The sequence below is a fragment of the Ursus americanus genome, chromosome 28 (genome assembly GCF_024610735.1).
Source record: "Ursus americanus isolate L20-20 chromosome 28, mUrsAme1.1.p, whole genome shotgun sequence".
NCBI lineage: Eukaryota > Metazoa > Chordata > Mammalia > Carnivora > Ursidae > Ursus > Ursus americanus.
The window spans coordinates 18,592,738-18,609,317 of record NC_142154.1 but is presented as its reverse complement, the minus strand read 5'-3'; the positions used below and the strand labels follow the sequence as shown (position 1 = coordinate 18,609,317).

The following is a 16,580-nucleotide window of genomic DNA, read 5'->3' as shown; positions in this document are numbered from 1 at the left end:
AATTCTGAGCAGTTTCCTCTGTAAGGGGCAGGGCATGGGTAGAGACCCCAGGGGGTCATGTTTTTATTTGCATTGAATTGAAGGTTTATGGGTGTCAATTATTTTTTTTAGATTTTATCACTAACATGTATGTAACATACGATCCTTCATACGTATCAAAGAGTCTATGTTTTTAAGATAAAGGTAAAAAGTAATGAGTTATCGTTAACCACCCCTGGAAACTGGTGTCTTTACTCCCATTTTTACAGATGGGGAAACTGAGATTCAGTGGGTTCACACTAGCCACCAACACGCACATTGGGTGCTTACGGCCAGGCACCTTACCTGAATCATCTTTTTTAGTTTTTCTGGCACCTCTGTAGATACAATAACTTTCATCGTCACGACCTATAGGAAATGGAGGCCTGGTGGGCATGAGGTAAACTCCCAGAGTCACTACTTGGTGGTCACGGCAGGGCTGTCACCTGTGGCATGCCCCATCACCCTCCTGCCAGCTCCAAGGCACAGTGTGGGTGAGAGCTCTGTTCCACGGGCCTCTCCTTGGGAGTAGTGACGAGGCGTCCATATATACTTGCCATGGGGTGCCATCTTAGTGCCTGAACAGGGGCCGTCTTAAGCCAGGCAGCTGAGGTCCTATCTGTGTCAGCTTGGGCTGCCACGACAAAATCCCACGGACCAGGAGCTTAAACAACAAATAGTTATTTCTCACAGTTCTGGAGGCTGGACAGTCCAAGATCCCCTGTGAGGGCCCACTTTGTGGCTCACAGATGGCTACCTTCTCTGTGCCCTCACACGTGGAGACAGACAGAAGAAGCAAGCCCTCTGCTGACTCTTCTTATAACAGGCACTAAGCCCATCTCGGGGGCACCCTCATGACCTCGTCTAAACCTAATTACCTCCTAAAAATCCTACCTTCATCACACTGAGAGTTGGGGTTTCAACATGTGAATTTGGAGGGGACAGAAACATTCAATCCATCACAGGTAGTAAAAAGAGGAAGGGAAATAGATGGGGAGCCGGAAGATAGAATAGACAGTGTTGAAGTTAAAATTTATTTCTACTTCTCATTTTTAAGGCCTTCTGGCCATAAAGAGATGGTGCTCCCAACGACTCCAACACCACCTCTCTCACCACCTGTGCCCGATTGGCCAACACTCCCAAAAGCTCTCGGCACTGTCACTGAACTCCTGATGTCTCCCAAACCTCAATCTCACTGTTGTTTTGCTATAAATTTCTCTGACACGGATTTTGAGTACGATTTCCAGACTTTCAGAGCAGGCGTTTCCAGTCTGCTTGTAGTGTCCCACCTAAGTGGAAGGCCAAGATGGCGCACCTTTGAGCGGCCCTCCCTCCTCCTACGACCCCAGGTGTCCTACTCAGCCTCCCAGGGACCCTGTCCAGGGCCTCTGACCTTTTCTGTCTCAGCTCACAACTGGGCAGATGTTAAGGGCAACCTGAACTTTCAAATCCGGGCTGCATGAATTGATAGGATAGAAGAATTTACTGTATTTAAATCATCTTCACGGGCCCTGTCAGTAGGAAGTCTCTCACCCCAGTTTATGAAGTGCTTTTAGTTGTTCTTCTACAATCCATGGGTTCCTGGGTGAGAGATTAGGTATCATTTGCAGTTTATGTGCTCGGGATCTCTACCTCTCAACCATCCATCAAAAGTGACAGCAGAGGGTTTCCACAATTACAGGGTAAAGGGGCGGGACAGGAAGATTTAATTTACATAAAACATCTGTCCCTGAGCACCTGGGGAGGATATCCCCTCAAAGAGTCTCCTTCTCATGGTTCTTCCTCCCTGGGCCCCGTACCATCTCTTCATCCTGGGGAAAAGCCACTGTTCTGTCTTTTAAAATCATTTGTATTCAGAGTTTCTATTTTTGGTGTACCCGCCGTATGCAAACGAAGATTCTGGGATGTGGCATGAATAGATCCAGTCCAGGCTAGGGGAGCTGGGGGGCCTCTCTGCTTGGTGAGGCGGAGCTCAGGGAAAGTGCTGCCTGGGCTGGGGTGCAGGGGAGGGGAAGCTGCAACCACTTACAATCGCGTCTTAGAAGAGTCTTTAATGGTGCAGGGAAATGTTCTGTATGAAGTTCTGTGGTTAAAAAAAAGAACTTGGAGAGAAAGTACGTGCTGGGGCCAAAGAAAAGTACTGGAAGAAAATAACCAAAATATTATCACTAGTTATTTCTCTATTTTCCAAACTTTCTGCAAAGAGCATATGTGATGCTTATAATCAGAAAAAGTCCTCTTTTCTGTTATGTCTTAAATAGCTCAAGATTTAAAATTCATTGGCACGGCCACCACACACATGGAGCTGGGCCTGGTGGAGGAGGGGCTCCTGGGGGCCTCTGATCGGGGTGGCTGTGGGGACCGAGCTGTCACCTAGAGCGCTGTTCCGGGGTCGGGTGGCCCCGGTTTTCTGAGTCTCCCAAAAGGTCCGATTTTATATATCTCCTAGTGTCCAGGCAGGACGGGCTGGTGGCTGTCATTTCTCCTGCTTCCCAGCCACGTGCCAGCATCACTGAGACCCCCTCTCTGGGCGAGGCCCGGGGACACCCCACCTGCTAGATGCAGAGTGTGATCAGTAATGGAGGCAAATGCTGGGCACGGGGAGGGCGGCCGAGGACATCGGCACTGGGAGAGGCTCGTGGCTCCCTCCCTCTCCTTCTGTGGTGCTCTTGAGGAAGGGTACGCCCCACCACCTAAAGACCCCTCTGGGAAACACAAACCTGAACACACACTGAGAAGTAAGCGGTCTGCTCCTCGAGACGCCAGGGTGTGGCCCTCTGTCTTCCAGATTAAAAACTCCTAGTTATAAATCAGAGATGGGAGTAATTTTTTAAAAAACAGAAATAAGAAAGAGAAATAAACTGTTGACAGCAGGGAAAGTTGAAAATGACTCCAGAGTTCTATTATAGAAATAATCATCGTAATCATTCTATTATGTTCCACTTTTAAATACCGGAGTGACAGCGTGCTACCAAGGAAATGGTTTAAATCCTATCTTTTCCAAACAGTTCTGTTTCCTCTGTTGCTGTCCTGTGCTGGGGACGCCACAGCGTGGCCCCAGATGTCATTTGAATTCCATCACATTGGCCAGCACAGGACGGGAAGAGAGGTTTTCCAGAATGAGGCTGGAAGATTCCTGAGCTGGGGGGGTTGTTGCTATCTGGCCGTTCCCCAGCACGCGCTGGGTCCTCTGCGCCCCGGGGTCACAGTCTGTGCAGCCCCGAGAAGTGCAGAGCAAGCGAGCCCGGGGCCTCGTTGTGTGCTTTCAGGCATCCGCATGCTGGATGGCGACGTGACGGATGTGGTTGAAGCCAAGTCGCTGGGCATCAGACCCAACTACATCGACATTTACAGCGCCAGCTGGGGGCCAGATGACGACGGGAAGACGGTGGACGGGCCTGGCCGACTGGCTAAGCAGGCCTTCGAGTATGGCATTAAAAAGGTGTGAGTCGTCCGGGGCTACGGTGGACCTCGCCAGGGTGGGGGGAATAGTAAAAAAAAGTATTTTAGCAATTAAAAATTAGAGTGACACAGGCCAGAGCCCCAGAAATGGGGCTGGGAAGGTCCTGCCCTGCCACGACCAGTGTGAGGGAGACGTCATTTCGGGGCCCAGGGGAGTGGCTCTCTACCAATCAGAGCAGAAGGATTTCACCTTGTCACAGAGTGACTATTCCAGCAAGTGCCCGCTGGTCACCCACCAGGCCCAGGACTCTGTGCCTTGAAGCCTGACGGCCCCCAGCTGAGGGGTGTGGGCAGGTGGGCCGTAGGGGTCGTAGTCTAACTACCTGGCCTGTTCCTTGAACTGTGTAGGTGGAAGGGGTGTCCTGGGCCTCAGTCCACCTGCCCACAGCCATGGAGCTTTTGTGTCTATCACGGAGTGTGCACTAATCCGGCACCGCCACCCCCTCCCACTTTCCCGTCCAGCCCCCACCCCCCAGGCAGGAAGTCTCGGCCTTGTTGCCCTCCCTGCCAGCACACAGCCTAACATGTTGAGGATTTCTTGGATAGAGCCTCACCAGGGACCAAACAGAGCAAACATCCAAGCACAGGTTCTCCGCTGACCGGTGGAGGGGAGCAGAGGAGGCTGGCAGGCTTCTTCTCCACCGGCCAGGAGGGCCACCCACAGTCGCTCTGTGATCATTAGTCCTGGATCCCTGGGAGTCAGACATGCAGGGGGAGGGGGACTGGGACCTGGAGATGACCCAGTTCTTATAAGCCAGCTGGTGAGGCAGATTTCTGGGCGAGGACAGCTTCCTGGAGCAGACAGATGGAGCTGCGGTCAGTGTCCGGGTGGCCCTGGGCGGCCCAACAGGGCCCAGCCCAGAGTACAAGGTATGGCCTGGTGATGCTGCTGGGGGGTTGGGCAGGAAGTCCAAGCATCCCTGGGCCAGCATTCATACTTCCGACTTCTCCTGTGGGAGGCGGGACAGTAGGGCTGCAAAGGGCCAGGGGCGGGGTGGGGGGGATTTCAGGTCCCTTTTATTATTTATGCTTTAAAACGTTTTTTTAAAAGTCCTTATTTTATTATAACCCATGCGCCATGATTAAAATGTGATTAATAAGCAGTTAATGAACAAATCAAGTATTATGAGAGGATTCTATGAAAAGCAGCCTTTCTGTGTCTCCCCTGCCCATCCCCTCGTTCCACCCTGTAGAGGAGCAGTTTTTTTTTTTTTTTAACTCTTTTCATTTTTTTCTTTCTTCTAAATAATATGAGTTGATTGCTTTTCTGGATATATTGAGTTTGGTCATTTTCTATGACCTTTTTATAGGGTTTGCGTATTTATCTCTTAGCATGTCCCCAACCTGGCATTTGACCTCGAGGTCAGGCTTGGGACACCACCCCGCTTCCTTTGTCCCCCATGACTCTAAGGAAATGCAAAGGCTGCTTCCTTCAGGTGGCTGAGCCCCTGAGCTGTGCCAGGTGCTGGCCCACGGATGCTGGAAGGTTCAGGTGTGACCAGGTCAGCTGCTGCCTCCAAGGGGCTGCTAAGTAAAACTCTCTTTTCCTCCCAGTGCTCGGCTCCCACCAGCCACTAGACCACATGGATCTCACTCTTGATGGCAAGCGGAACATCCTGAAAGTTAAGCTTCCATTTAAGCCGTAAATTAGAGATCGCATTTTCTGTGTGGAGGATATTGCTTGGAACAGTGTTAATTCTAAACACTTGTCATTCTATAGATGATTTGGACAGATCTGGGGTCTCAGGACAGGGCCCTCCACTTCCTGGAGAGGTCAATGATCGTGTTCAAATGATGGTTGGGTATCTCAGCTTCACTTAGCTTTGTGTCGCCTGAGCCCGTGCAGGACTTTGGAAAGTCTGGAGCCGCAGAGAGGGGCTCTTTGCATTCCGGATTCTGAGTAGTGTCGGCTTTATCAGGCTGTCAGCAGAGTGAGGAAGTTGCAGAGGGGACCGTGTGGCTCCCCGTCATTCTTGTCACAGTTTCTTGAAATACTGAGGTCATTCCATTTTTTTCCTAGTCATTCTGAAGTAAAATATATCATATAGGGAGCCTTAAATCATAGCTGTCTGAAGTCGTCGCTGAAAATCCTCCTAGAAATTTGATGATCTCAAACCAGACCACATTCCCCCCCATCTGTTTTTCCTCCTCGATGCCCCATTTGTCAGCTAGGGTCTCTTTTCTGTCAAGTCTGACTTCATCTCTGGTAGATGATGTGGTTTGGTGGTAGGAGACTTCAGAGGCCGTCATTTGGCATAGAGATGTGCCTGATGTCGGTCCTTAGGAAGCCTTACCCCTCACGTGGCTTGTCATCCCAGAGGGGACAGGCAACATCGTTGAGGCTGGACAAGGCCTTGGCCGGATGCCGGGCATCTGCAAGCCCTCAGGAACGGTGCTTTGGAGGTCACAGAGGAACCCTTTACCTCTCAGGCATGGCGCTGAAATACATTTGGATCGGATTGAGATTGTGACTTTCCTGAACAGAAACACAAGTTCATGGCCAGGGTTGAACTGTCCCCTATAGCTTCTGTCCCATGGCTTCCAAGACCTGGGAAGTGAAACTACAATCCTCAGAGACAGCTAAAACATCTCTTCAGGGCCGCCTGGGTGGCTCAGTCGTTGAGCGTCTGCCTTCGGCTCAGGTCATGATCCCAGGGTCTTGGGATCGAGCCCCACATCAGGCTCTCTGCTCACTGGGAAGCCTGCTTCTCCCTCTGCCTCTCCCCCTGCTTGTGTTCCCTGTCTCGCTGTGTCTGTCTCTGTCAAATAAACAAAATCTGAAAAAAAAATCTCTTCATACCTCAGATCTGGGTGTTTCCCTCCACCTCATTCTCACATCCTCTTTAGGAAACTTTGTGGGACGGAGGGTGGTGTTGGATGCTTGCACCTGTGAGGAGTGACTCCTAACTATTCATCAAGGAGTAACTGTGCAGCCCTTGTTCCTCAAAGTGGGGTCCGGAAGCAGCCATGCGGGCATCACCTGGGAGCTCATTAGAAATGCAGAATCTCGGGGCACCCCCACACCTACCGAGTCTGAGTCTGCCATGTAGCAAAACCCCCAGGGACCTGTGTGCACAGTCACATATGAGGCGTGCTGTCTGTGGGCGTTCTCTGGGCTGCTGGAACAATAAGCTTGTAGGCTCCGTTTTGCAAAATGACAGCCTTTCATAAATAATTTGGAGTGGGGTGGGGAGGGTCTTAGAGAGAATTCTCATGGAATAAAGATAGGCTCTGATGGGTTAAATACCTTTCCATTTTGATCTGAGTTTCTTTGAACTAGCTTCCAATTAATCTCTCCCTATAGGAAATTATATGCACAGACACACCCATTTCCACAGTACTTGGTGCCTTTCTTCCAGAAGGTTGACCTTTTGGCTAAATGTGAGTAACCTTTCTGTGGAGCTCTTGGCCATGCGGACGGGTCCGCCTGGGAGATGTGGAAAGCAGCATGAGTGAGGCAGCTTTGAGCAGCGGGACCTGGTGAGCACAAGGGACCTCCCGTGGGCTCTATTGAGAGCCTTGGGTTAGAAACTGGAGGAAAGGTCAGAGTCATGACAAATGGGCACAAAAGGGCAAGGAACCGTCGTCCTCTTGGGCTACAACGTGGAGAGTCATGGGGCTTTCCCGAGCAGGTGGGTCCACTCATCCCAGGGTGGACTTGAACTCTGGGTGAGTGTAATGCATCCAGTCAACAGCAAGGCTTCCGTTGGACTCAATGGGGATCGCAGAATTTTATTGCAAGTTTTCTTCAAATTGGCCAGTTGTTGAGCATAGGTATCAGTTTCCTCCCACATGTTTGGGAAGGACGGTCCTTGGCAAGGACACCGAGGTAACCAGCCCCATGTGTCCGGTGTCGTGGAGATGGGTGTTGGCGCTGCTCTCTGGGGCTGGCTGAGCACCACCAGCGGGTCCCGCCACTCAGACAGAATGGGTCAGTTCCATCTTGGATTAATTCATCTTGACCTAGTGTTTGGGACTGGGGCGAGCACTTGGTTGGGTCAGAAATCATTGACTCTGTGGGTGTGGGATGAAACAGAGCTGCAGGAACCTACCCTGACTGCCTCTGTCTTTCAAAGACTTGCTTTCTCATGTGTGTTCTGAAAAATGAAAGCTTACACTCAGGTGAAGCCACTGGCTTTGACTGGCGTTGACCACCTGACTATTTTTTTTTATATTTTATTTATTTATTTGAATGAGAGAGAGAGAGAGCATGAGCAGGGGGAGGGTCAGAGGGAGAGGGAGAAGCAGACTCTGCACTGAGCAGGGAGCCTGATGTGGGGCTCAATCCCAGGACCCCAGGATCATGACCTGAGCCGAAGGCAGACGCTTAACCCACTGAGCCACCCAGGAGCTCTCACGGGATGGCCACAGGTGGCCATGGCATTCTGGACCGCGACCCTTTTTACCTATTTAGTCTTCGCCCAGAATTCACTGTCCCACCCTCTCTTTTCAAAAACTTGCTCTCCAAGACATGTGCTTTTTCCACTGGCTTTTTAGGAAAATTTGCCCTCTGCCCCACAGGACCAGCTCTTTCGATCTCGAAAAATTAATATTATCAATTCAGCCATCCACTTTCATCTCACCAATACTTGTGGCACTGCTTGCTCTTTGCGATGATAGGTCATTAGGATAGAAATTAAAGCATGGCTCTGGAGTGAGAACGGCTCAGACGAGGGCCCTTGATCGGCCCCTGAAGAGCAGAGATGGCTTTCCGGGCCGCCTCCTCAGTGCAATCCTGTGATTCTGCCGTTGTAAGGCTGTGGTCACAGGCAGAAGTGCTCTATGAAAGTGACACGAGAGCCCACGGAACCATGTGGCATCTGTATGGTCTGAGCGCATCCTTTTCAGACCCTTGGGAGGGACATCCCGAAGGAAGGACTCCGGGCCTGCATGAGACCCAACCCGCGAGGTTCTGGCTGAGGGGACTGACTCCTCGCTCTCCTTCTTCCCCTCTAGGGTCGGCAGGGCCTGGGCTCCATTTTCGTCTGGGCGTCGGGGAACGGCGGGAGAGAGGGGGACCACTGCTCCTGCGACGGCTACACCAACAGCATCTACACCATCTCCGTAAGCAGCACCACCGAGAACGGTTACAAGCCGTGGTACCTGGAGGAGTGTGCGTCCACACTGGCCACGACCTACAGCAGCGGCGCCTTTTATGAGCGGAAAATCGTGAGTTCTCGTGGCCAAGTGGAGAGCCTAGGACGCACGCCTGCGGCCCTTTGGGGGCAAGTTTCTGTCCCTCTTCACAAAAAGAGGAGCCAGGTTGAGGCCAGTGTATACGGGGCCCAGAGTACCGACCTCACCCATCAGTGAACTGGTTGTGCTTTGAGGGGAAACCCCAGTCCCTTGGCAGCCACCCTCTGACCCTCCCTTTCTAATTTTTGCACAGAATACCAATTAAAACCTTCTCTGGCTTTAGGGATCTAAAAATAGCATTTAAGAATGGGGTGCATTCTCAGCGCCATGCCTCCTTTTAGCTCTCTAAATTTCTGTGGTCACATTGCTTGGACCCAGCTGACCAGTTCAGTTTCAACGTGCCAAGTAGCGTAGGAGAAAGGCTTGGTTTTATACTGAAACCATTTAGAGATCCAAGTGTTCTCCCAGGCAGTTCTTTCCCCCAACAAAAGGACTTTCCCTGGACACTTCGAACTGAGTAGTGGTTTCTGTCTGTTACGTTCACTTCAATGAACACCAGCATGATTTCTCTTTTAAAAAGGGACTGTTTTCTTTCAGCATATGGGTGGAATTTCTGTGTTCTTCCTTCCCTACGGGCTTTCCTCCTTTAAGAAAAGTAAAGAGGGGGAGGATTTTGAGCCGAAATTAATGCAGAATTCAAATGCACAGTCATTAGGTTGGTTTTTAGACGTTTAAAAAATGAGCCCGTGGAGCTGGCCAGACACGGTTTAATTTTAAAGCAAGCTCACTAGCATCTTTTTATTTCTCCTGCTGCTGAGCCACGTCTCTAGAAATTATTTGCAAATTCAGTTTTTCCATTTTTCGGCGGGAGCATGCAGGCTCCCTGTTCCCTGCTTTGCCCCGCACGGGCTGAAAGGTCAGCCCCACGGCTGCTGGCCACAAGCCTGGCAGCGGCCCCGGGCTGATTAACAAAGGTATTAATTTATTTTCCTTTTCTACTGAAGCACGCGCCCCTGGGACAGACAGCCGAGATCCCGAACGGTGTCCTGTTCATTTAGGAATCTAGCTCATTTGAACACTGGCTTGCTGGAGTCTCGTTAAACAGGCCTGCTGGCTGCAGGCGTACGGGGCTGAGGTTGGGTCACTGAACGCTTTGTACCGGAGGCGTCCTGCCGGGACGACCGTGTCTCCCATCCGGGGAGCAGGGCTTGCTGCTTTATTTGCTTAATTAATCACACTGCGTGTGCACACACCTTAGCTACAAAATGCCTTAATTCTTTATCCTTTCTTTCTTTCTTTCTTTTTTTTACTCTCTTCTCTGAGCAATAGCATATGATCAGAAGGGTGTAGTTAAGAGGAGAGTAAAAGAAAATCACTTAGTGGTACTTCCTGGGCTGGGTCTCTCCTCTGAGAGTATGGATGGCATTTTTGCTGGGGTTTTTGTTTTTGTTTTTTGTTGTTGTTTTCAACTCATCTAGAGCCAAGTTTTTGCTCCGAGACCTGCAAGAGAACCTTCAAGGGGATGGACTTCTCTGGGTGGTTGGCAGCTTGTAGTCTGTGTGGTTCAGGCAGGTGTCAGCTAGAAAGCAAGTCTCTGTCCCATCCCGTACTCTGCTCCTCTCTGTGCAGTGAATGCTGACCGTGTTCGCCTGGACGGAGGGAGTGCCCGGTGCTGACACGTGACTTTTAATAAAAGCACTAACGCCGAGCAGAGCATCTCTTACCATTCGTTCCTTGGCTCTGTCTGTCATTCACCGAACTCGAGCAGAGTTCCACGCATGACGTTGGGTCTCGGGAAGCGGGGGCTGCCCACTTTGGTTGAGCCATCCGCTCCCTGCAGGGAGGCCCTTCTGCTCACTCCCCCGGAGCCCTTCAGAGGCTGGAGAGCTAGCCATGGGCCTCCCCGGCTCTTGGGAGCATGGCCTCCTGTCCAGACACCCTCAGTTTCCCTCGATGGCCACCACTTACTGAATGTAAGTATGTTTCACGTGCCAGCTGTGACTTTCACCAGAAGCCTTGTGAAGGACCCATCATTATGCCCATTTGCAGGTGAAGATCCTGGGGTCAGAGGTGCATCCTTGTCCAGACTTCCCTGCCCTCAGCTGCCCTTCCTAACATCAGGATGCCTCGGGCGGGGGCCTGATCTCTGCTGGTGTTTCTTTTTCTTTTTCTTTTTTTTATAAAGATTTTATTTATTTATTTGACAGAGAGAGACAGCCAGCGAGAGAGGGAACACAAGCAGGGGGAGTGGGAGAGGAAGAAGCAGGCTCCTAGCAGAGAAGCCTGATGCGGGGCTCGATTCCAGAACGCTGGGATCACGCCCTGAGCCGAAGGCAGACGCTTAACGACTGAGCCACCCAGGCGCCCCTCTGCCAGTGAATCTTCCTGTGTGTGCGTGAGACGGGCTGGATCCTGTCTCTCTGGGTGATTGTCAGCCCGGCCGGAATGTGATGAAGGAAGGTGCTCTGTTGGGAAGAGGAGACTCTGGATTGTGATGACTGGGGAAGGTCATTCCCTAAGGTCATGGAGACTGGCTACTGAAGACTTGCTGTTGGCGGGGGTGTCCATTTCCTGTTGCTCTCCTAACAAATGATCCCAAACTTAACAGCTTAAAAGAGCACCGAATTATTATCTCAGAGTTCAGGAGGTCGGCAGTGTAACAGCCTCGACTGAGTCTCTATTCTGAGCCTCGTGAGGCTGAAACCTGTGTGCCGGCCGGGCCATGCTTTTTTCGAGGGGCTCTAGTGGAGAATTCATTCTGTGCTCATTCAGGTTGTTGGCAGACGTTAGTTCCTTGTGGTTATAGGACTGAGCTCCGGTTTCCTTGTGGGCTATCTGCGAAGGGCTGTTCTCAGCATCTCCAGGCCGCCCACATTCCTTGGCTTATGTTCTCCTAGCTCCCTCTTCAAAGGCAGCAAAGATAGTTTCGGTCCCTCTTCTGCCTGGCCTCTCTGACACACTTTTCTGCCTCCTTCCACTTTTAGGGGCCGGTGATGACATCGGGCCCACTGGATAATCCAGGGTATTTTCACTGATTAGCAAACTTAATACCATCTGCGGCGTGCAGGGGAGTAGCTCGAGGGCCAGATCCCATCTAGCCCAGTAGGTGAGGCACAGCTGAACCCATGCGTGGTGATCCCACGGTGCTGCTTCTCCAGGGCAGTTCAAAGACAAGGGACACATCAGGCTGTGCGCTAATGAGTCCAGAATCAACATCGCCCCAGAGGAAGGCACACAGAGCCCCCACGGTCTGCAGTCAGCTTTGCCTTCCCAAGGAGAACGGCCAGCTTCATTGTCCCCCACAGCAGGCCCTGTGAAGGTCACGAACACTCCAGATTCATCTGCTGCTGCAGATCGAACTGGGTGCTTTGGGACACTGTCAGCCGTGTCCTGGTGGAGAAGGAGCTGTGACCTTCTGTGACTGATCGCTGATCTGGGTAAAGGCAGGGATGGTCTCTGGGCCACGTGGGCACCTCCCCCGCCCCGTATTCCAGCTGCTGTGATGTCAGGGGTGGCTTGGGGGTCGTTAACGTGGGCTATGGTAGGTGGGGACTCCGCTTCCTTCTCTTACCTCTGTGTCACAGCACGCCGTCTTCCGCAGTGAGGTTCTGTGGCTTCCTGCTGCGTGTCTTCCCTCCACCTTATCTCCCGTCCCCACCCTGTGATCCTCTCACTCCTGCGGCAGGTCGCTGTTCTGTGTATGAGAGCAAAGCAGACCAGCAGGGAGGAGCAGACACGACCCTGAGTGTGGAGATAATCTGCGGCGTGCCTTTTCCGTCCCTGGGACCGGGGGCCACACGTGTCGAGGTGCAGTGTCTTGAGTAGCTTCTGACATCTTGTAAGAGCCAACTTCACCTCTTGCTGCCCTGTCACCCAGGTCACCACGGATCTGCGGCAGCGCTGCACGGACGGCCACACTGGGACCTCGGTTTCAGCCCCCATGGTGGCGGGCATCATCGCCTTGGCTTTAGAAGCAAAGTAAGTTCCCACTTGCCTACCCTTCTTTTCCTTTGTTTTCTGTAAGTTTTTATTAGGGTAAAATACACAGACGTGACCATTTTAACCATTTTTTAAAAAAGATTTTATTTATCTATTTGAGAGAGAGTGTGTGTGCACGTGGGGGGGAGGGCGTGAGGCAGGAAAAGGTTGGGGGAGGGGAAGAGGGAGAAGGAGAACCAGATACCCTGCTGAGCAGGGAGCCCGACACGGGGCTCAGTCCCAGGACTTTGAGATCACAACCTGAGCAGAAGGCAGATGCTTAACCAACTGAGCCACCCAGGCGCCCCCCATTTTAACCAGTTTTTTTTTTTTTTAAGATTTAATTTATTTGACAGAGAGACAGCCAGGGAGAGAGGGAGCACAAGCAGGGGGAGTGGGAGAGGAAGAAGCAGGCTCCCAGCAGAGCAGAGAGCCCGACATGGGGCTCAATCCCAGAACCCTGGGATCATGCCCTGAGCCAAAGTCAGATGCTTAGGGACTGAACCACCCAGTCCCCCCCCCCCCCAATTTTAACCATTTTTAAATGTACATTTCATCAAGCACATTGACCTTGAGTAACCATCACCACCGTCCATCTGTGGAACATTTTCATCATCCCAAACTAAAATCCTGTACCCAGTAAGCAGCAGTTCCCTGGGTTGGTCAGCTAGGGACACCATAACAAAATACCAGAGACTGGCTGGTTTAAACAACGGAAATGAATGATCTGGCAGTTCTGGAGACTGGGACTCTAAGGTCAAGGTATCAGCGAGGTTGGTGTCCTCTGAGGCCTCTGTCCTTGGCTTGCAGATGGCTAGCCTCCCCCTGTGTCCTCACACGGTCTTCCCTCTGTCTCCGTGTGTGTCTAGATCCTTTTATAAGAATACCTGTCATAGTGGATTAGGGCCCTCTCTAATGATCCCATTTGACCTTAATTGCCTCTTGGAAGACCCTGTCTCCACATACAGTCACATTCTTAAGAACTGGGGGCGAGGGCTTCAATATATGAATTTGGGAGGACACAGTTCAGCCCGTCACTCTCCCCGTCACCCCTCCTCCAGGTCCTGGCAGTCACCAGTCCACCTTTTGTCTCTATGAGTTTGGCTGCTCTAAGCACCTCGTGTAAGTGGAATCACATAGGATTTGGGTTTTTTTGTGACTGGCTCACGTAGCACAGTGTCCCCAAGGTTTACCCACGATGTCGCATGGGTCAGGATTTCCTTCCTTTTTAAGGTTACACTTAATGGATATGAAGAGACTCCTTCCCTTCTTTTTCCTTTTTAAAGCTCACCATCTCCTGCCCTTTGTAGGACCACAGAGAGCTGGGGGGACCAGAACCCCAAGCCTACTTCCCACGCGGCATCGTGTGCCAAAATCCCACTTCAGGCTGCTACACATGCTCCTTAGAAACTTTAGTTTATAAACTCACAAGGCCGCGGTGATGTTTTATCTGTCACAAGCCAAATAAGAATTCTGGAGTTGTTAGTGTCCAGGTCGGTCAGAAAGAAAAGAGAGTTTACTGCACGCGCAATCATGGTGTCAAAAACAAATTTAGTTCAGACGTCAAAACTGCCTCAGAACAACCCTGCCATTTGAAGTAGTCAGTTGTTGTCGATGAGATTTTAAATGATTCAAAAACTCATATTTGGGCTGCTTAGATCCTTACGATTATGGATGTTTGCATGTTGGTTTATCCAAAGCAAAAGAGCATACAACTCAAATGCTACCAGTTTAACAAAGGAATAGCTAAATATTTTTGACTTTCAGGCCAAAATGTTAGCTTCTGTGTCCTGAGGCTCTTAAAAAAAATCTAAATAATTACTTACTTGTGTGGAAAGTGGCATTCACATACTTAGCAATTCATTGTTTTCTATTTCCTTCCATTCCTTATTGGAAGCATGCAAGGAATTTTGTTAGTCAAAACTGAATAGAAAACAAGCTTCATTTCATGCCGGCTTGTCCCATTAAACTTGGCCTGTGGACACATGAAAGCTCTGGTAGTCGTCTTCCTCGCCCTTCTAGCTCTCCTCAGAAATGTACAGGTGGCTAGGCTGAAAACGGCATCAGCTCAGAGCATTTAAACCTGCAGGACTGGGCAAGGAAGGGGCGGGTTATAACGAGGGACCCTGCAGGTCCGAGGTGAGGAGAGTGGAGACAGAGGTGGCTCAGGTGTCCAGGGAGCAGGCCTGCTACTCCCGTGCCTAGCACGGCCTTCAGCCTCACACAGGGTCTGAGCCAGGCAAAGCCAGATCGTTCTGGGTGGAGGAGGTCTCAGGGATTCAGGGAGGACCTGTGGACAGCATGTACCAGAAATGAAGGAAGACCCCCATGGGTAAGACCTGTGCATAGGTTGTCCTGGTTTGTGGCTGTCTTGGGGCTTCCCTTCAGCCCCATCTTCATCGAAAAACATTTCCAATGCCATTTCTTAGCTATGCTTCTCATACAACGCTATTTCTGATTGTATTACCAGAGTCCAAAATAAAATGGATGTTTCCAACATTCTGCCTTTCTGTACCCATTCTGTCCTGAGCTCTGGCACCTTCTGCTGGAGCCATCCTTGATAGGCCCCGCAGTAACTTGCCGGGTCACATGGGAAACAAGGGGTGCAGCCCCATCTACTCTGATTGAACTCTAAAGCCTGTGTCTGTATGCAAGAGGGTGAGGCCTTGGGCCATGTGGGGCCTCAGAATCCCCCTTGAACAATGAGGTTGGCCATGGGCCCTCAGGAGGGCCGTAGGGCAGGGGAGGAAAGCCAAGCAGAGGCCTGGAAACTGGACTGATGGACATGGTTGGGGGGAGGTGGCCAGGAAGCCAGTGGGCAAGAACATGCTGGAGAAATCAGAGAAGACGGGGACTAGCACCTGGAGAGTGAGCCCCCAAGGGAGGAATGCACGTGTGCCCCAAGACTCAAACCACCATGAGGTCCCAGTGGACGACAGGCGAAGATCCAGTGTGGGAGTTCCTCAACAGCTCGAACAAAGCTGTGGTCCTATAATTCTACTTGTGGGTATATACCCAAAAGAACAGAAAGCAGGGACTTGAAGAGCTCTTTGGACACCCCTGTTTATAGCGGCGTTACTCACAGTAGCCAAAAGGAGGAGATACCTCAAGTACCCATCAGTAAATGAATGGCTACACACCATGTGGTCCGTACAAGCCACGAGGTCTCCCTAAGCCTGAAAAAGGAAGGGATTTCCGACACCCTTTACATACAACGTGGATGGACCCGGAGGACCTCGTGCTGAGTGAATAAGCCAGTCCCAACAGGCCACGTACTGTATGATTCCATTTGTATCAGGTTCCCAGAGTCGTCACATTCATAGAGACAGAAAGCAGAATGGTGGGGGCCGAGGGGCTGGAGACAGGAGGAAACGGGCAGTGAGTGTCTAATGTGGATAGAGTTCCGCTTGGGGAAGATGAAAAAGTTCTGGAGATGGATGGTTTGTGATGGATGGCCCACCACGTGCGGGTCCTACTGGCTCTGCCCCATGCACAGAAAAATGGTTAAGGTGGTAAATTTTCTGTTTTATATATATATATTTTAAAGATTTTATGTATTTATCTTTATGTATATATATATTTAAAGATTTTATGTATTTATTTGAGAGATCGAGCAAGAGAGAGAATGAGAGAGGACAAGCAGGGGAAGCAGTGAAGGGAGAGGGAGAAGCAGGCTCCCCACCGAGCAGGGAGCCCCACATGAGGCTCGATCCCAGGACACTGAGACCCGGACCTGAGCTGAAGGCAGACGCTTAATGGACTGAGCCATCCAGGCGCCCCTGTTATGTGTATTTTTAAACACACACAAAGAGTGGGTGCCTGGAAAGACAGTTGTAACTTCTGTGGGGGTGCGGCAGGCACTGGGTCAAGAGGAGGGGTGCAGGCCGCCCCGAGGGTACTTCCAGCCTGTCTGTGACTGGGTCTTGATGATGTGGACAGAGTGGGTTATGACACAGTATCATCAGACGAAGGATCCTGGTTTCAGG

General features: G+C 51.0%; 1 protein-coding gene across 3 annotated transcripts in view; it reads left to right on the top strand.

Moving 5' to 3' along the window:
• The window catches only part of PCSK6 (proprotein convertase subtilisin/kexin type 6), a 183,120-nt gene that overhangs the window by 92,078 nt on the left and 74,462 nt on the right, over positions 1 to 16,580 (top strand). For all 3 annotated transcript variants that reach the window (XM_045795376.2, XM_045795374.2, XM_087856718.1), the window contains exons 7-9: positions 3,288 to 3,460; positions 8,437 to 8,649; positions 12,494 to 12,594. In XM_045795376.2, coding sequence (XP_045651332.1) covers positions 3,288 to 3,460; positions 8,437 to 8,649; positions 12,494 to 12,594 — 487 coding nt within the window. The remainder of the gene's footprint in view (positions 1 to 3,287; positions 3,461 to 8,436; positions 8,650 to 12,493; positions 12,595 to 16,580) is intronic.